Source organism: Drepanopeziza brunnea (genome assembly GCF_022702325.1).
Source record: "Drepanopeziza brunnea f. sp. 'multigermtubi' strain 214-2 chromosome Unknown ctg10, whole genome shotgun sequence".
Classification (NCBI taxonomy): Eukaryota; Fungi; Ascomycota; class Leotiomycetes; order Helotiales; family Drepanopezizaceae; genus Drepanopeziza; species Drepanopeziza brunnea.
The window spans coordinates 2,008,603-2,028,685 of NW_027094073.1; the positions used below are offsets into that span (position 1 = coordinate 2,008,603).

The following is a 20,083-nucleotide window of genomic DNA, read 5'->3' on the forward strand; positions in this document are numbered from 1 at the left end:
CTCGCCGTCCTACCAGCAACGGCACAAACACAAACAAACTTCTCGGTTCAATAAATCTTTAGCAGCGCACATGAACATTTGCAATTCTTGAAATCTCAATTGACTATTGTCTCCAGCCTAGAAATTTTCAAAACTCGACACCATGAGGGCTAATTCTCTTATTCTCGGCTTCGCGGCCTCTGTGTCGGCGAATATCATCTTCACCCATGTCCCGCTCAGCTGCAACTTGACTGATCCACGCATGTACCACGGCTGTCTCCGTGGCCAGGAGTGCAATGAGGTTGGACAGTAGGTTCTTTAACCCTTGGTAGAGAAGAGGCTGACGATGGCAGATGCGTTCCGACGATTGTAATCCAGGGCATTCAAGTCAGAGATGTCCTGTACTCGAAAGACGGTTCTTGTGGTCCAAAGAATGGAAACACAATCTGCGACCCTAACAGCAAGGCTTATATCGGTGGATGCTGCTCGGTAGGCTGGATATATCGGAGTATATGGCTTGGCTAACTTTGGCAGCAATATGGCTGGTGTGGAAATACTGCTGAGTGAGTTGCGGTGCAAAGACTCGGATTTTCAGCTAACCTCTTAGTTATTGTGGTACTGGCTGTATCTCTGGCTGCCCTGCGCCGGTTGCCCCTCGAGGCGATGGACAATGTGGTGCTGTGAGTGTCGTTTCCTCACTTCAATAGCCAGAGCTGACAGCTGTAGAAATACGGTGGTGCGACGTGTGACCCCAAGGGTGAATTTGGTGGCTGCTGCTCACAATACGGGTGTGTATAATTTTTTTTCCGGGGTTATGTCTCTCTGTTTTGTCGACTTTGGATGCCATTCTCTGCCATTTACCCAATCATCTTCCCAAATTTCTGTGGCTCTTACCCCAAACACTTTCTTGTTTCGAGTGGATGCCAAAGTGGCTGTACCCGCCCTATATGCAGCTCTTCATCTTCCTTCAAAATATCCCACATCCAAGCCAGCTCCTAAAAATTCCTTCGTCAATCTACCCCCATTTCAGTATCAAAACCCAGTCTATCCTCCGCCAAGACCATGAGCACATCCATATCATCAATTGCGTCAGGAAGTGCTCTCAGAAGTGATGGACGATGCGGGTCCAAGTTTGGTAGAGTGACATGTGGTCCGAAGGAATCGATCGTAGTCTCCATGCGGGCACGTTAAACGAACACTGAGCTTAAGTTCGTACTGACCGTCTCTCATCCAGATTCTGCGGATCTTCCGATGGGCACTGCTTTGTTTCGAACGGCTGTCAGAGTGGGTGCAAAGGTAGCGCCTCACCTACCACCTCCCAGGAACCAGTCATCGGTCCAGTCAGCTCTACCATGCCAGCTGGAGCCACTGCAACCGCTCGCGTTACCACTGATGGCACATGCGGAACTTCGAATGGCAATACAGTCTGTGGAAGCTTGTGGAATGATTGCTGTTCCATGTATGGATTTTGGTAAGAAAGACCTTGACTTTGACCGAACAAACACTTCTAACCGTACGTAGCGGAAACACAAGCGCGCACTGTGGTGCTGGATGTCAATCTGGCAAATGCCTGAGTGCTCCCGTCGTTGCTGCCCCAGGTGCAAGCTCAGCTCCAGCTGCTCCCAATGGAGGATCATTCACGGTTGTCGGCCAAGCTGGAGTTCCTGCGATGCACGCTGGTCTCATGCCCAACGGACGTGTTTTCTTCCTCGACAAACTGGAGAACTACACACAGCTGAGGACCGCAAATGGATATTATGCCATGTCATCCGAGTACGACCCAGTCACCAACAAGGCAGTACCACTTGGATATGTGACAAACGCTTTTTGTTCTGGCGGAGCTTTCCTTGCCGACGGACGCGTGGTCTCACTTGGGGGTAATGCTCCTTTGACATGGTTAGATCCCAACATCGGCGATGGCTTCACAGGTATCCGATACCTTGGGAGATCGTCCACAGATGCAAGCCTCAACGGCCAGTACTGGAGCGAGCCTGGCAACAAGCTCGCAAGTGCTCGGTGGTATGCAAGTGCGCAGACCATGCCCGATGGAACCATTTTCGTAGCCTCGGGGAGCTTGAATGGTCTTGATCCAACCGTTCTCTCCAACAACAACCCCACATACGAAATCCTGAGCCCTACTGCCGTCAGTCGTGGAGTCAACATTGAACTGGCAATTTTGAAAAAGAACCAGCCCTACTATATGTACCCATTTGTTCATCTTCTCAACGACGGATCGCTGTTTATCTTCGTATCGAAGGCATCCCAGGTCTTCAATGTCGGATCGAACACTGTCGTCAAGGGGCTGCCAGATCTCCCCGGAGACTACCGTACCTACCCTAACACCGGTGGAAGCGTCCTCCTTCCGTTATCAAGCAAAAACAACTGGGCTCCGGATATTGTGATTTGCGGCGGGGGCGCTTACCAGGATATCACAAGCCCAACTGATCCTAGCTGTGGTCGAATCCAGCCACTCAGTGCGAGCCCTGCATGGGAGATGGACTCGATGCCAGAGGGACGCGGTATGGTTGAAGGTACGCTGCTTCCTGATGGAACCGTTGTCTGGATGAATGGTGGAAGTCGAGGAGCTCAGGGCTTCGGTCTGATGAATAATCCTTCGTTGGAGGCCCTCCTTTACGATCCGGCGAAGCCACTAGGCCAACGATTCTCCACGCTCGCTCGCTCGACTATCCCACGCTTGTACCACTCTGTCTGTCTCCTCCTTTTGGATGGTACAATGATGGTTGCTGGCTCGAACCCAGTTGAGATGCCCATGAACCAACCCGATGCGGCCAATCCATATGTTACTGAGTGGCGTGTCGAGAACTATGTTCCTCCATATCTCCAAGGAGCCAAGGCCAATCAACGACCGACGAACATTGTGCTGGGAAGCAAGACGCTACGTGCTGATGGAAGCCAGTTCACAGTCACTTGCACACTTCCACATGCTTCCGACAACATCAAGGTGGTTCTCTACCACGGAGGTTTCATTACTCATTCCGTTCATATGGGACACCGCATGTTGAACCTCGACATTGTCAAGTCAGCACAAGGGTCGTTGACAGTCAATGGTCCCCCAAATTACAATGTGGCTCCGCCAGGACCTTATGTGGTTTATGTTTTGGTAGACGGCGTGCCCGGTGTTGGGCAGTTCGTCCGAGTAGACTGAGAAAGATTGGTTGCAACGGATGCTCGCGTCTAAATTGGAAGGCCGTTGGTAGAAGAGAGTAGCCTGAATGAACCTATGAATACCTACTGATCTTGCGTTGTGTGACTTGTCTCCGAATTGCGAGTTGTGATGTTTGAGTGGCACACAGTGGTCGCCATCTGCGCCAAGCAGCGAACCATGTTAAGGTCCGTACTTCGTACGTAGATCAACAAAACCCTTGCGTGATCCTGGGAGGTTAAAGACACCTTTTGTATGAAACAAACCGCAAATCTCTGCAAGTCATTATCTGTTGCTAACCGCTCCTTACGACTGGAAGCCTTCAATTGGCTTTGCGTAAGAGATGACCGGCAAATCAATCGAACAGTGGTGTCTTGGTGGCACGCACCATGAAGTAGGTCAGCAGTCAGCCCGCCCTTGATTCCTTACTCCCCGCGCTTACTCAGGAGTCTCTCTCACCGAGAAACTGTGTTTAATCCTATTACTTAGTAATATATTTATTTACGTATCGCGGTACCTATGTAGGTACCTAGGTGGCACGAATGCCTGTGGTGTGGGCCGGGGGGTGATACAGGATCTGTAACGAGGGCCGATTTGCGATCATCTACGACGCCACGGAGCTTGGAAACCACCAGCTCGAGGGTCTGCTCCGTTGGTTAGCTCCAGCTAGCTAGCCAGCCAGCCAGCCAGCCTTTCCTACCCTCCCTTCCGTCCCTCAGCGACGATCAGCGACGATCAGCGAGCTCGCTGTCCCTCCTCCCTCTTTTTTTTTCTCCCCCTCCCTTTCTCCCCTCAAACTAGACACGCATACGCACACGCACGCGCACACGCACACGCATCTCTGACTATTTTTCACTTCTTTTGGTCAAGGGGGGGGTTTTTTCTTTTCTTTTCTTTTTTTAGCAGCCTGCTGGCAAGCTAGCTAGGTAGCTATATATATATATATTTATATATATATAGAGAGAGAGTTAAGTTACAGGACGGCGAGGGCGACAGCAACAGCGACAGTGACAGCGACAACAGCGCAACGAACGATAAGATAACGACGACCACGACGACGATTACAAGCATGTCCCTCGATCCAAACAGCTCTTCGCGCCGCCGAGGCCGCTCGAAATCCCCTGGCCGACGAGACGAGCGCGAGAAGTCGCGCTCGCGCGCGCGCGGAGAGAGTGTGAGGAGGGGGTATCGTGATGGTCGAGGGGGAGGGGGAGGCGTTGTTGATGAGAGAGGGAGAGGGGAATTTGAATACGCGGGCTTGGAAAAGTATGGAGAGAGGGATGGGGAAAGGGCTGCGTCGGCCGACGGGAGGGGGTATGTCATGCCTGGCGCTTTTGGGGATGAGGGAGAGGGGATGAGGGCGTACGAAGCTGGAAGAGGCGGGGGAGGGATAGGGAGGGGGAAGGAATATTATCCTGATATGAGCTATATAGGAGCCGCAGGAGGCATGGAATACGGCGTTCCTGTTGCTCCTCCCTCGAGCTCGAAATACGTACCCAATGCGGGGACATATCAGTACGGCGCGCCTCCTGGCAGCGAGCACGATGCCCGCCGCTACGAGGACCACGGCAAGGAGCGCGGAGCAAGCTTCACCGCAAGTATAGGCCACCACAGCTTTACCGTCTCCGCAAAGCCAGGCCCTCCTCCTCCTTCTGGGTATCAAGGCAAGGTGCCGAAACCGGATCCGTTGGCGTATCCCGATCCAGGACCTCCGGCGGAACGAAAGTATGCGGACCCGAAGCCGTGGGAGTATGCGCAGCCGGATGAGGTGATGCAGTATAATCCCGCGGGAGGGTATAATGCGCCGGGTGGTTATGGTTACGGATCCCAGGCACAGTCTTCGATTTCGATTCCTGGGGGTGGGAGAGGTAGACACGAGGGAGAAGCGCAGTACCTGAATGATGCGGCGAGGACTTCGCAAGGTAACATCGTCACGATTGAGCCTGGTTCTCGGCGCAGAGATCCGTCTCCGAACCCGGCTTCTCTGGGGCCGAGAATGCATTCCCTTACCGTGTCGCCGGGCCATCATGGAGGTGCTGCGCTCAGTCTGGGTAGCGCGCCGGGCAGTCCGCTGCTGGAGGCTTATCATGGTACATACCAGTCCATTTCTCCCATGCCGTCCCCTCTGATGGTCGCATCCTATCCCTATGGAGACGTAAATCTCATCGAGCCCCTCTCGCCCGACTCCTCGGACTCCGATCGCCGCCGGGGCAACAAAAAAACCCGGCGTACAGCCCGCTTCCACGACTCGGAGGAAGAAGCCACCATCCTCGCCAAAGCGCTCAAAGGCGAGAGGAGAGCGCCGGACACGGCGCCCCTGATTGAGATCCTGCCCGGCCTGACGCACGAGCAAGTTCTGGATCTGCGGGTCGAGTACAAGAGGATTGTGAAGACGGGGAGCGGGAAGAGGGGCGTCAACATTGCCAAGCATATCAAGCTGCGGCTCAAAGAGGAGGATCCGAGTCTGATGAAGGCGTGCTACGCGTGTGCGCTGGGCAAGTGGGAGAGCGAGGCCTACTGGGCGAACTTCTGGTACCAGGGCGAGAAGTCGCGGCGGGAACTGCTAATCGAGAGCCTGATGGGGCGCACGAACCGCGAGATCCGTGCGATCAAGGACGGCTTCAGCGACAAGAAGTACAGCGACAGTCTGGTGAAGTGCATGCGGACGGAGCTGAAGGAGGACAAGTTCAAGAAGGCCGTCCTGCTGGTGCTGGAGGAGCGGAAGATGGAGGAGCGACGAGGGGAGAGCGTGGATATGAGGCTGGTGCAGGACGATGCGAGGGATCTGTACCGGGCGATTAAGAGCGAGAGAGGGGGCGAGAGCGCGATGATTGGGATTGTGTGTGTGAGGAGTGATGCGCATCTGAGGGAGGTTCTGAGGGCCTATGAGGGGGCTTTCCGGGCGAATTTCGCACGGGAGATGTTGAAGAAGAGTGGGAATCTCGTTGTAAGCTTAGATATCTCTCCCTCCCTTCCCTCTCTTCCCCCTTCCCTCTCTTCTCCCTTCCCCTTCCCCTCTTCCTCTTCTTCTTCTTCTCTTCCACATTTCATCCCCCCCCCCTCCTCTCTCAAACCCAGATCCAAAGATCGCTTTTGATTCGACCTGAGCTTCTTTGCGCTATGCGCTATGCTGACACGTGTGTGTGTGTGTGTGTGTGCCCCCAGGGTGAACTTCTCGCGCACATCCTCAATGGCGTCATCAACAAGCCGGTCCGCGACGCCCTGCTTGTGCACCACGCCCTCACGCTCTCCCGATCCGACGCCATCCGCACCGAGCTCCTCATCTCGCGCCTGGTGCGCTACCACTGGGACCGGCCGCACCTGGAGGCCGTGAAGCGCGAGTACCGCAACCGGTACGGGGTCGAGATGCAGAAGGCCGTCCGGGAGGGCACGAAGGGGGAGTGGGGCCTCTTCTGTGAGGGCCTGTGTGTGAGGCGTATGGGGGATGAGGTTAAGGAGTATGGGAGGGAGGGGAGGTAGTTGGTGTTTGTTATGGGGGGGCGTTAAGGATTTGATGAGATTTTTTACGATGTTATGTGATGATGATAATGACATAAGAGATGATATAAGATGCAAGCAGTCGCTTTATGCTTATGTGCTTGTGCCTGTGCCTGTGCTAATGGTAAATAAAGGGAAAGAGCGAGGGAAACACTTCAAGGAAAACGCACCAGTCTCTTTTGTTTGCTACGAGGTTTTTTTTTTTTTTTTTTTTTTTTTTTTCGTGTGTCGTTTGTCGAATCATGTGTGTTGCTATATCTTACAATCGTCGGCTCGCTTAAGTAGGCCGGCCTCCTTACATCCTTTCAGTCTTAGTCGGCGTAAGCGATTGCGGATCGAAAGCGAAATGCGGATTTTTCTACCTTACTATCAATTTTTATATACAAAATACAATTTGTAACATCACCTTTTGATCCATAACGCAAGCAAGCACGAGCCAGAGCTTCTCCGTACTCTTCGGAAACTAGCGCATGTCGAGATTAGCTTATAGAAGTGGCAAGATAAATGCCACGAGTTATTAAAGTAGTCCTTCTCAATAAGACTTCGAATTATATATGAAACGTATTCGAGAAATTGCAATGGAAGCTACGATACAAGAACAGAAGCGCATATACGTAAAATGTTAAGGAGAGTACTTGGGACTCCTCTATATCGGATGCCTACACGGGCGTCTGTGTTGGAGAGTCGAGGAAGCCGGGGGGCGGGGGAACACTGGCAGAAGGCGAGGTGAGAACACTCGGGGGATACTCACTGGTGGTATCCTGCTGCTACAGCATTTTGCTCTGGCGGCGAAGCGCAAAGGGCCTTTGGTGAGGTCGCTCGACAGAGACGAAGGGTGCGGTGGAGCACTAACTCGAATACCTGCCTAGGCGCCGTGTTCCAGTCACCTTAGGCTACCTATCAATCCTGCAGAGCCTCAGCTTAGAGATATCAGAACGTGCGGCCCAGCTCCGCGGCTCGAGTCGAAGATGCTTTCGATATCATCTGGATGTTGTCAGCATATGCTCGGCAGGATTACCAAGACTGCGCGGTGTAATGCAGAAGGGGATCTAAGGCGACTGCCTCTTGTTACGGTTGCGGTGAGACATCTGGTCGGGGATTCTTTAACAGAAGAGAAATGCCGCTGAGATCATGAGCAGGATTGGAAAACGATGGGGGAAGTGGCGCTAGCGCGCCTAATGGGCGGGCTCGCTTAGCTTTGTTTATCGCCTTGAACGTGGCACACCCGCCCGACCTCTTCTCCTGGTTTCTTTAATTAGGAGAGATCGAAATCAAGAGACGTGGAAATCTATCTGAGGATGGAACAGGAGACTTTTCCTGTATTAAAAGATATCGGAGCTTGAATTGGTGGTGTTCAAGTTATGTTTCTCTATCTCTTGCTCTGTCTTTCAAGGCAGCAAATAAGCGCGTCGCGTCAATTATATCGCGCGGACTGTCACTTCAGTTTTCGATCTGTTTAAATTCACGTCGGAAGCTAGTCTCACTTTCGATCTTTTATCTTTTCAACGTTTCGACCCTTCAGCCTTTTGAATTATCAACCTCTTCACAGCAACGACAGCTGCAACCTATCAAACATAGCAGTGGCTCACACCTTATAAAGCCTGAGATGTCTACTGATTCTGTTCTCCACAGTCCAGCACAGTCAACAAAGATCGAATCAACAGACCCTAACTTACTAGTCCGCAACGGAAACCTGACGACAATGGCGGGGGTCGACAGCATACAACGCCAGGTAACAACTCCCGAAGGTACGGGAACCTCGATCCCGCAGGTAGACATTCGGCCTACCAGGCCCCGACCTCCTAAGGCCTTCTACTGGAATGGGCTGCACCCTTCCCAGCTGGCTGCGGGAGACCGGTGGAAGAACCGAAAGCTTTGCACTTATTGTAACAACCCTCTGTTTCCAGCAAATTTTGGCAGGACTCCCCGCATCTGCGGCGGCTGCGAGCAAGTGACATACTGCTCGATGAAGTGCCAGCTCGCAGATGAGCGCCTACATCAGATAGTGTGCGAGCTGTTTACCACTTTCATACGAACATCACCTAGACCTTCTTCGGCACACAAGATCACGTTGCTGATCCCTGAGGATAGCGATGTGCCAGCATTCCTGTGGCTCCGCTATACCCAATACCACCATTTCGATGTTCCCGACTTGGAAACTGTGCTTGGCGATGATTATCCCGCAACTATGGAAGATTCCATTTTACATCGGCTTCACATCTCGCACATGTACATGCAACCTTTCGATCTGGATCATCAGGTCTGTTACTGGTACAGAGATGGGCATAAGGAAGATGGGTCCGTTGTTAATCAGGTTAGTGCTGTTTACACATCTCAATTATTATTGATCGTTGCTTCCTGGTGTTCTCCCTCAAAATTGCTTGGGTGTATGACACTGATTCTGTAATAGTGTCTTGCTATGATAACCAAGGTCCCAATGGATAAGATGACATTCAGAGGACCGCTACTCATTGCTTCGAGCGCGGCAACCCACTGGAGCGCGAGAGGCGTATACCGGGATTTTGGGCTCGAGGACTTCCGAGTCGTTTATGACTACTTCCGCATCTACCACAGCGACTCACAGAAACCACTTGGCATCAGATACTCTGTTGGGGAGGGGAAGCCAGTCATGGGCGTTCGTCTGACATGCTTGGGCGACCAGAGGCTCTTTAAGGATCACGTCTATGTCCCAGTCAAGCTTCCACTAGGCCACTCCATCTACCACCCCGAGCTTTACCACCACGACGAAATCACACTGGCGGTTCCAAATCTCCTCGAGCTGCCACTCCTCTTCGACCGCCACCTCCCCGAGTACGATAACCTGAGCGAGGCCGAGACTAGACACATGAGCGAGGATCGGGAGTACTTCGAAAACCGCCAATTCCTTCCGCTGACCGTTGACGTCGATCCATACAGTCCTGGCTGGGGAAAGGTCTACAGGCGAGACAACGGCCGGTTCACCTACAGCGTCTCTCTGGTGCGCGCCGACAAGGTAAGAGGAAACCCGCCCATCCATCCATAGTCCCTCACCCGTTCATATGTGTACCTCTTCTCTTCTCGTGCACAGTCCTAGTCTCCCCGATTCTTGCCGCACCACCACAGGATGCCTGCCTACCCGACGGCGTGCTAACACCCCCTTCCAGAAAGACCTCACTATCTTCCACGCCCAGGCCATCATCGCCTTCTGCAGCGAGTTCCTCATCCCCGCCATGCAGCGGCAGCACAAGCACCTCGCCGCCAGCGGCATGTCCAGCCGCGAGATGATCGCCTTCCGCGAGTCCTTCAAGCGCGAGATGATCTGCCGCGCCAGATTCGAGAGGTGGCTGGCGACCTATCGCGATCAGAAGGCCCTGGCGTTCCCGGTTCTGGCGCTGGAGCTGTCGCCTTATGAGGTCTAGGGGAGGGGCGGTAGGGCTGACGCACTGCTGACGTTGTGTATGCGCGTGGGGATTTGCGCGTGGTGGGAGCTTGGGCAGGTGGATCCTTTGTAGTTTTAGATGTCCTATTGCGAGTGGGTTGGAGGGGAGTTTGGGTTTAGTCGTTTGCGAGGGTATATTGCGATTCGAGAAGAAGCTGGCTCCAGCTTATGGCAGGAGGCATCTTGTGATTTGAGGATAAGATTTCGAGTACAGAAATGAGAAGTCTAACATCGACTGATAAGCTGCATTCCAAACTGCTCTTCGATAAACCCGGGGGGGAGGGGGAGGGGGGCTTTGTAAAGACCTCAATGACAATTCAAATTCATCGCTTGTTTCCTTTCGCTATTTTATATATCGCCAAAAGCTTTAATACTGCGATTCAGATCCTCTTTCGCTTTGAAATATATATCACATGGCAGATTAGCACTGCAGGTTTTATTGGGCCTATTCTAACTCGCTGTGATCAAGGCTTCGTAGTTGTGAATATCGCCAGCTATACCTATCTGGTTTGTATTGACGAGAGACTGAATGTTTGAGGTGCGTGATCCTAGATCCATTCACGATGTTGTTCGAGGCGGGATCTCTGGCTTTTGAGGAATTGATTATGGCTCACGGCAATGCTTTATAAGCTTGCGTGACGTGGGAGTGTGATTCATTAAGTGACGTTGTGAATGGTAAGATTGCCGTTGGTCTTGAACATGCTCCTTTCGGAAAGCTTCCACGCCGCATTACTATATAAGTTCTCGAGCGACTCCAAGAGCGCTACCTTTGCCATAATCTTCTTTTAGCTCACAGTCACAACCACAGGTGTGCCAACTCTCCATTCTCTTCTTTTTGTCAAGGCTTGGTTCTTACACTAGTTCCAAGTTAGAGCTCCCCTCTCAGGCTTCAGCCGACTTAGCGAAAGTCTCCTACTAACATATCCGTGATTCTAGAAAATCTTCTTAGGAACTAATTCAAGACAGCTATCCAGCCTCTACCAAATATGGACCACCTCAAGTGTACGACGTGCAACAAGGGTGCAGATTCTAGCACGAAGCTCAAGAAATGCGGTGGATGCGAGTCGGCTCTCTACTGCTCTACCAGCTGCCAAAAAGAGGACTGGAGAACTCACAAGCTTATCTGCGATGAGTTCAAGACCTTCCCTGTCGCCAATCCTCGTCCATCGACTGACCACAGACTGGCTCTCCTTCTGCCTAAAGAAGGAGGGAACCCCAAACTCTTATGGTACCAGACCTATCTAATGAAAAGTCCTTATGCAGGCTACGAGATGATCAACTACAGTCAACACCTTGGAGACGATGATCCATCCCCGGAGGAAATCAATGTAAGTATGTATCTTACCAACACCTATATTGGTGTTGAGAAATATGCATTTGATCACACTGTCTCGATCCAAATTCGGGAGTCTGGCGAGTTTGACGGATCCCACCCCAACCAATGTGTCTCCGAAGTGATGAAGGGCACGCAGGGGTACGACTGGAAAGGTCCTATAGTGGTCTACTCCCAGCCGGGAACCAGTATAGACTCCCCCACCTTTCTGGATGTCACCGCAGCCGATCTACGAATTGTGGTCGACTTCCTTCGCCACTGCGGAGGCAAAGCCGATGATTTCGTCCAGACCGTCCGCATATCTAGCAAGGGCGACGAGAAACTCCACGGCAAGCGCAAGTTCTACCACATCAAGGTTCCTGACAGTCATGAGATCTTCAACACGCGCCCGACCGAGATCTCCACGATCATGGGCCTCCCCATCCTCGTCCAGAAGACCGGCCTCTTCAACCCCGCCGACGTGGAGAAGGGTAGCCGCCTCGGCTTCAACCCGTTCGAGAACTACACCGCGGCGGCGCTGAACACCATTGCCACCCCTCAGAACGATTACTGGGGCTCTCTCGACATGCAGGACTGGGACATGGTGATCGGCACCGTCTTGGTGGTCCGACAGGACAAGAAAGATATGAGTACCGGTCAGGTAGAGGCTCTGGCCAGGTTCTGCCGCGAGGTACTCCGTCCTGCCATGGCAGCGCTGGAAGATTCCTTCTTCTGCCCAACCGGGATTCCCGACCGCGACGACGTTTGGGCTGCTAGGGAAGAGTTCGTCAAGACGCAGATGACCAGAGAGGCTTTCGAGATCTTTCTGGAGAAGCTCAAGGCGGAGAAGGTGGCTGCTGGTGACAGCAGCTGGGATAGGGTCGTGTCGCCATACTCTGTTTAGATTTGAACCTCGCAGGTCGGTACGCTGTCCCCCTCTCGCGGGATCATGTGGCCTTTCCTAGGCTAGGGAATCTTTAGCGATGGTTATGTACACATCTTCCCGTTTCCGAGGAGATGAGCAGCAGTCTGCCGAGTTGAGCGCACCCACGATGTGTGCATGTTTTACGTTGGCTTGGCGTTTCTGTGATGAGATAGTCTCTTCGAGATACAGCATTGATAAACTGGCAATGGACTTTCCAAATATTCTTCAGATTGATCTTGTGCGAAAACAGTGAACCACACTAACTCCGTAACTATTTTGAATAATTTTAATCACGTGTCACCTTCTAGCTCGATTTGGTATCCTTAGCAGATAAACAGTACGGATTGAAAAGTCGTTCGAATCTACTCTTCTCGAATGGCCTCGGACCTTCCTGGTTCATCTCGCCGACAAGTCCTGCACTCATAAGGAGCAGCATCATATAGGTGAGCATCCCGCCGTTCCCAACTATCGAACGGAATAAAACGATCCGCTACTCACGGATCCCGAATTCCGATTATCCTCTCACCGTGGCCAAAAAGGCTCAGATGTAACGAGCTCTCTTGGGCCATCATCATCAACATGATACACTTGAAGCTATTATCAGCATCGCAGGTCAATCTCCATGTCGGTATATATCCGGTCCAAATTATAATGAATTAAATCCATATCACCTTTTTTCCTTAATAGCCATGCTATGCTAGTCTGAATAGAAACAATAAAAATGAAGTGATTAAGGGAAAGTCAACGATGGACGACCTGTAAGCAGTGCTTAATAAACATAGAGGATCAGTATGAAGGCAGAACAGACCTTGAAAAGCCAGTTATCATTTTGGGCACTTCAAATTCTTTGAACTGGGCTCCTGGGTTCTTACTTATCGTTAAAATGAGCTTTGAAGGGCGCGACAAGTGATCTTGGTGCCATGACCGAATCCGAGCTGCCTAGATTCCTCAGAGGGGGGAGAGAGGGCATATCCAAGAATGATTTTGAATACTAATGCATGGGAGAGAATCTCTTTGAAAAACATCGACGTTTAGTACAATCTTTCTTTTCTTTTTTTGGCTATCGTGTGCGCGTGGAGTTCGGAGGTATGGTGGTTTCCTATCCTTGCTAGAGCAAGTCCATCCGATATCCGATGCCGTTATAATATACCGGTTCATCACTTCCGCCTCTTATGTATCAAGTGTTATGAACGCTCTCGAAGACCAGGAAATGAATAGTCTTTTTACTGCCGGCGTGACTCTCCCCGTATCCATGGACATGCATTATTTACCCACCGATTGAGGGAGTGCGCGAGACGGTCACGGGGTGGTCAGTTGGCTGGCTGGCTTCGCATCAACGTTACAGCGCGCCCGCTGATCATACGTGCGGATAAAGCCATATGCTCAATTTGCTATGAAATCGGCGTCAAAAGTATGCGATACGATGAATAGTTTCCGACCGCCTGAGAAGTGTATATAAAATGGAATCCTACTTGGCGCGCCAAGCGCCCAAAAAAGAAGGGGGGAGAAAAAAAAAAACGCCTACTCTATCATACTAAACTCCGCGAGGACTTCCATCAATCGGTGATTTGGGGCGGTGGCTCAGTGGCTTGCTTGCTTGCTCGCAACTGCGGCCGCCTCGGTCGCCGGTGGATAATTATAATGGTGTATATCCTATTATAATTCGGTACGAATCCATTCGGTTGGATTTGTAAGCTAGAACCTCATAACATCGCGTTGTTATGGGCTTCCGGCAGAGTGATAAATAACCTATAATGTTGTGTATATCCCATTATAGCACCAAATAACCCATTAAGTTGGGTTTGTAGGCTGGAACCTCGTAACATCCCGTTGTTTACGAGCTTCCAGTTGAGTTTTGCAGTTTTTTTTATTTAAATACTTTTTATACCTTTTTTTTCTTCTACATCCTCTGCTTTTAGATCGCTCGCTTTCTTATCTATCACCTAATCTATGCAAGCAAAAATAATGCAATCCCCTGATACGAAAGGTATAGTCTCTGGATCCTGGATTTAAAGCTACGATAGATGTAAAGCCATATCTTCGGAGCTATCGACATCCGCTAAAACCTCCTTCGTACCTACGAGCTTCATATCCAGCGAAAGAATTCCTTCTTTGCGATAATAATTCCACTAGTCCCGAGACGGCGGCTCTTCAATATCTTCATCTCTCTGCGTATCCTTAACATCACCACCTACTTCCTCAATATCATCCAGTCCTCCTCTTCTTCCCATCCCAAATTTCGCTAGGTACTTATAATAATTCACGAAATTCTTCATTTGAGACTTACTGCTTAAAATAGCAAAGTTTTTGCGATATTGAAGGGGCATCTTTGATCATCTTTGACGCGAAGTTCCATTTTCTGTCTCGTAACCGTGGAACGGTGATCGAAGAGCATGGAATTCAGAAACCGGACCTCGAGCTCAGCTGATAGGAAACATCGCAGACCGGGTTGCCGGATCTGCTGGAAATGTCCTTTCCATTCGTCGAGGACTTTTGGGCGGTTGAAAGCACCACTGCTGCTGCACCAGTGGTGAGAATAGCGCTGCCATCGTATGCGAGTCGCGAATTCCCCGGGCGCGATGTCAAGCCTGTACTAGAAGCGAATAACAGGCTTGGAATATTAAGACCGTTGGTCGTTTCCAGGATCCACGTCCAGGGCTCCAGTGTCTGGAAGAGGGGGATGACTCTGTTTCCATCATCGCTACGTATCCCTTCAACACACTTTCGTCTGCCATCAAGTCTTCAGGTACGTGAATCCGCGCCCGCTGAACTTAACGCAGCCGGCAAAATGGCAACAAAGCGACTTGATAATCCGACGCCGTGCCCGGATATGTACGTGCCTCCTTCGGTAGTCCGTCCTCACTCCAACTATCACCTTCTTCCCGAGGATATATATCGATAGCAGGAAGCGCGTTCTTCGATGCAGCGATGAGAAACAAATCGATCACAAGGCGGATCGTATCCCATAGCGCATACATGTGGTCCAAGTTGTACATACCCCTTAGGAGCGTCGATGTAGATTTCGATGTGATCCAGCTTTCCGTACGGGAAATTGGAAAAGAGCCGGACTTTTGTAGCTTGAGGCTCATAGCGGGAATTCGGAAAGATCTCTTTTCGGCGATGGGTATAGGTGATAATGTGTATGAGCCAGCCATCCGATCGACTGCCATGCGGCATGATCGTCAATCTGAGCTTGGGCTTGTTGTACCGATACAGCGAGACTTCGTCATGGATTTGCCGGCACGTACGCATCATGCCCATAGTAGGTTATCTCTCTCCAAACTCTTCATCTGCCTGATGGGAGGATCCTGAGCGGTGCATAAGTTGTTTCCGGATCATATCTCGCAGCTCTCGAGCGAGTTTGGCGAAGAGCCGATGTTTTATTCTCCATGAAATGAGTAAGCTGTACAGAGAAGTGCTGACGTACGGCTCTTCAGTGGTAGGGTTTGAAGTCCGGCCTCTTAGACGGTACGAGGTGGAATTAGTTGAAGGAGAGATGGTTGGTTTTCCTCAAAAAGCGACTACACACACTGAATCTACGAGACGAGTTCTCCATTCACGCCTATCCGGTTTTTTTATTCCTGTTTTATATTTCCTCATCACTAACCCCAATTGATTTAAGAGGTCCCAGTTTGCCTGCCACCCGCCCGACGTCAGTAAACACAACAACAACAACCCCAGTTGATATATAAAAAGAGCAAAGCACATCCACTCATCACACACTCTTTCCCCTCCCTCTAGAACAATGAACACCTATTGCTTCCCCTTCTCCTTCCCCTCTTCTCTCTCTCTTGTGATTTCCTACCCTCATCCCACGCTCAGTTTAGCTCTGGCAGTAGTAAAACCTATTGGTGGTGCCCGAGACCAACTAATAGAGCACGCCAAGTGGGCGTGAAAGCTAACTACCTGTCTGTCCATCCCCTACTATCCTATCTCTACTCTTCAAACCCTTCAGTATCATCGTTACAAAGCATGCAAATGTCTTCCTTCCATAAATATCTGCGTCTCCTGGATATTGCAAATGGTTCCAGGTACCGGTACCTATTATTAAATGTTTTCTCGGGTCGCGTATCAGTAGTATGCGAAGCAATACAAAGTCCTCCACAGCAAGTACCACTTGACACGCCATCCGAGAACCCCCTAAAACACCTGGAACCTCTTGCGATACCTCGAGAAACCCATCCCTAAGCTTGGCTCGCATGGGATTGAGATATCCAAAGATCGCTTGTTATCACTCTCTCCGCTTGAATCGGTCTTGATAGAGTCGGAGCGAAAATGGGTCTGCAGCCATAATTATCCCCGACGGCATCGTCGACGCGCTGGATTCTCTAACTCCAAGGTCTCGGCGCGTAGCGCGAAAGAAAGAGAGATGTCAGCATCCTCAGCGGCATCTAACTTACCAGTCAGGAAAGAGCTCGATAAGAGCGGAAACGGATCCAAGTCCGGATGCTGCTACGGCAGGCTTAGGATGAAAGGGGAGTACCGCGAAGACTAGCAGTGAAACTTGACGTCTTAAATTTTAGGGTCCTCCCTAAAGTGGACGAAAAAAATGTATCCCTAGAAGAAACATGTGTCCCTTTTCGTACTTTTCGCAGTATTGTTCGTGTTAGAAGAAAGTCTCGATTATAAAAAGATGATATTCCGATACTTGACGATACCGCCGATCTATAAAATCAAATCTTTAATATGTTAGCTTTATTATACATCTTTTTTATCTATTTGTATTTTTTATTTAACGAGTGAATTTACTACAATTTGGCGTATTCGAGTTTCATCAGTTTAAAAAGGTCTTCAAACCGTGAAAAAAACCACACATTTCGAGCAATAACTATTGCGTTAATCGATATTAGGTTATATGCGCTTAATGCATCATTAGCTACATGATTTTTCTTGCCCTGCTAGTCCAATTTACATATATATATATTTCAATCCGTCGTTAGGTGGTTCGAATAGTAAGTCGTAAGATTCTGCGAAAGCCGATTTTGGTACGGGATACATTATTTTTCGCCCACTCTAAGGAAGGGCCCTACGGAGTGAAAGTTGAGACGTCAGGTCCCACCACTATTAACACGGTTCGCGCGCCCTACCGACTCAAGTTTTTCGCTTCTGGTTTCTTGCCCTATGAAGAGTCTCTTTTTCTGCGTTCCATCCTATCCGTGAGGAAAGGGCGCAGTGGATGGCAGCTACGCTGCATCACCTTGAAATGCTTTCTAGGGCCGTCTTGTATGTAACTCCTTAGCTTAGCACGTCGCCGTACCCTATGGGAGGAGGTCCCAGGGCGGCAGGTTTCGCTTGCTACCCGCCCGACGTAAATCAATACTACTACTACCACCATCACAAACTGATGTTCATTAACTTTCAGCCTTACGCGTACTAATCGATCAATGCTCAGGCATAGCAAAACATAAGCCACTATAGATAGATTAACAGCTACTACTAGTATTACAATCAAAGCAGTAAAAAGCTCAAGTTGTACGCATAGCTTCAGGGACCTGCAATCTAGCAAATAAACGCCCATCGAATTTCTCTGTAAAATCTTCTGATGTTATCACTCACTACCTATAACAACAACAACGACAGCTAATCTACTCTCTCTTCAAGGTTCATTGCTAGCTCTGATTCTAAATTGTACGAGGGCTTCATAATGTATGTGTGAGCTGCTATTGCTACGACTGAGGGGCTGCTGACCGTACATATAGACAGAGATTTGGATACGACGCTGACGAGATTAAGAAAAGAAGAAAAAGAAGTGAGAGTGGTGGGCAAGCAAGCAAGTGCGTAGTAAGTCCTCGACCCCTCGAGAATCGTTCTTCATTAAACGCTGCCCACCAGATCGGAACTATATTTGATTGAAAATACCTATTAATCTACTTCGTATTCTAGGTACCGTCACTTACGTTTTTGCTGCGCCCGAACACTGATCAGTTAGTACTACTATTTAAATATATTAAACGCAAAGGGCTGAAAATCAACGAACTCAAGTTAATACGGCGCGCGAACCGTGTGGGTCTTTACGGTATGGTAGCCACGGTACAGGCCTAAGTATTAGCCCTCGAGGGTGCCTTAAAAGTTTAGTTTCCACTTTAAACCCCCTGTTTTCCCTACCCTCGAGGGGTAATACTTACACGCCTGCGACGTAGTATGTGTGACGGTCGACATTTTGCTTGCTACATGAATCTAATTACTTTTTACGTATTACAGTGGGTATGACCTATCTACCTTAATTTTCTGTATGTTTTGAGCGGGCCGTATCGGCGCTGGCGTGGAATGTATCGAATACATCAAATGTATCAGATAAGCACGAAGGATAATTCATTACCCGCGCGTAAGTACTGTATTAAATTTAGAGTTGATCTTAGCCTCAATGCCTACGTAGAGCTTGATGCTAAGTAGTTAGGGTTTAATTGAAGGCGTATTGCAGTACGAGCGGGTTTTTAGCCCCCCAAAAAATAAAAAATAAAATAAAAAATAAGAAATAAAAAATAAAGATAAAGAAAAAAAGTAGTTGAAACATTAAAGAAATTATTTAATCTAAACCGGTATCAAATTCAACTTTTTCCAAAGTCTACACGTTATCACCTTGCATTGCAGATAAATGGTAAAGAGGGCGCAGAGAATCCTGCCGATAGATACTACATTGGGTACATAATCCAGCGCCTCGTTCGATACCGGCGGGTTAAGCGGCTCCAACTCTAACTTTACCAGAACCCACCGACTTTACCCAAACCCACCAGCCAACTCTACCAAAACCCACCAACTTCATATCAGAAACAACCCAAGCGATCTCCCCATCTCCACGTCGTACTAGGTAGGTACCAATCCATCTCCTCCCCGCCAGCCAGCCAGCCCGGCCCGGCTATGAAAATGCTCTTCTTCCCTTTTCTTATTTCAGATACCGGTACTGTACTGCACGGCAAAGTGGTCCCAGATGTACTACGTACGTACCACGGTACAGGCCCGAAATCATGTACGGTACCAACGCTGTCTGAGCGCGATTCTAGAGGTTTCCGTTGACAGGGCTCTTATGCAAGGGGTACCACCAAGGATACGGTATAACGATGATAATTCAAGCAGCATTGCCAAGTATCTAGTATGCACAGACTAGAATTGTACATTATTTACGTACCTACGTATACTGGTAGTACGAAGTATCAAGGCCTGCTACCTCTATCGGGCAACTCTCCCCAGCCCGGTGTCGAGCGTGCTTGCTTTCGATCGCTATCTAGTCAATCGAATTCGCTTCGAATCGAGAGAGAGAGAGAGAGAGAGAGAGAGAGAGAGAGAGAGAGAGATGGGGAAATCGAAACCTGGAAAACGAAAAGCTTTGAAACCTCGAAACTAGGAAAAGCAGCTTCGGTTGGGCGTGACTTGTAAAATAGAAGTGCAGCTAATAAATTTCCCCCCTTCTTTTCTATGAAAGAATACCCTTCCATGTAATAATATTTGGGAATGAGGGATTTTTATTCACGTTATTACTTCGCACACGAGATCGTGAGAAGGAGAGCCGGTGTTGGGAGGCAAGTCGGTAGCGGAGGGAAGGTACTGGCGCTAAGCCAGAGGCTCAAAGGAATGGGGAGGGCACGTGGGTAGCATGATATATAACTTATATGCATATATAAATATATATCGTTTCGATTCGTAATAATTAACCGACCGAGCAGGCACGCCCAAGAGAAGAAGCGAGCCAGCCGACCGACCCACGAAGAGAAAAAGGGCGTAAGAACATGGAGCGATATCCGAGGCCTCAAGGGGTGTATTATCTCGATAATCCCCCATCTTCCAAACAGT

General features: G+C 49.8%; 4 protein-coding genes across 4 annotated transcripts; all 4 read left to right on the plus strand.

The window, feature by feature from the left end:
• Positions 1 to 142: 142 nt before the first annotated feature.
• Positions 143 to 3,145, plus strand: L3040_006227 (uncharacterized protein; the record flags this gene model as incomplete). The annotated part of the gene is made up of 7 exons (XM_007292345.1): positions 143 to 288; positions 333 to 468; positions 514 to 542; positions 587 to 659; positions 706 to 767; positions 1,214 to 1,450; positions 1,501 to 3,145. The coding sequence occupies 7 exons, from the start codon at positions 143 to 145 to the stop codon at positions 3,143 to 3,145; spliced, it is 2,328 nt and encodes a 775-aa protein (XP_007292407.1).
• A 1,417-nt stretch (positions 3,146 to 4,562) lies between these two features.
• On the plus strand, positions 4,563 to 6,622 carry L3040_006228 (uncharacterized protein; the record flags this gene model as incomplete). The annotated part of the gene is made up of 2 exons (XM_007292346.1): positions 4,563 to 6,089; positions 6,308 to 6,622. The coding sequence occupies 2 exons, from the start codon at positions 4,563 to 4,565 to the stop codon at positions 6,620 to 6,622; spliced, it is 1,842 nt and encodes a 613-aa protein (XP_007292408.1).
• A 1,624-nt stretch (positions 6,623 to 8,246) lies between these two features.
• L3040_006229 (uncharacterized protein) lies at positions 8,247 to 10,038 on the plus strand (the record flags this gene model as incomplete). The annotated part of the gene is made up of 3 exons (XM_007292347.2): positions 8,247 to 8,954; positions 9,051 to 9,632; positions 9,784 to 10,038. The coding sequence occupies 3 exons, from the start codon at positions 8,247 to 8,249 to the stop codon at positions 10,036 to 10,038; spliced, it is 1,545 nt and encodes a 514-aa protein (XP_007292409.2).
• A 1,006-nt stretch (positions 10,039 to 11,044) lies between these two features.
• Positions 11,045 to 12,274, plus strand: L3040_006230 (uncharacterized protein; the record flags this gene model as incomplete). The annotated part of the gene is made up of 1 exon (XM_007292348.1): positions 11,045 to 12,274. One exon carries the CDS (start codon positions 11,045 to 11,047, stop codon positions 12,272 to 12,274), a length of 1,230 nt encoding a protein of 409 aa, XP_007292410.1.
• Between the last annotated feature and the right edge of the window lie 7,809 nt (positions 12,275 to 20,083).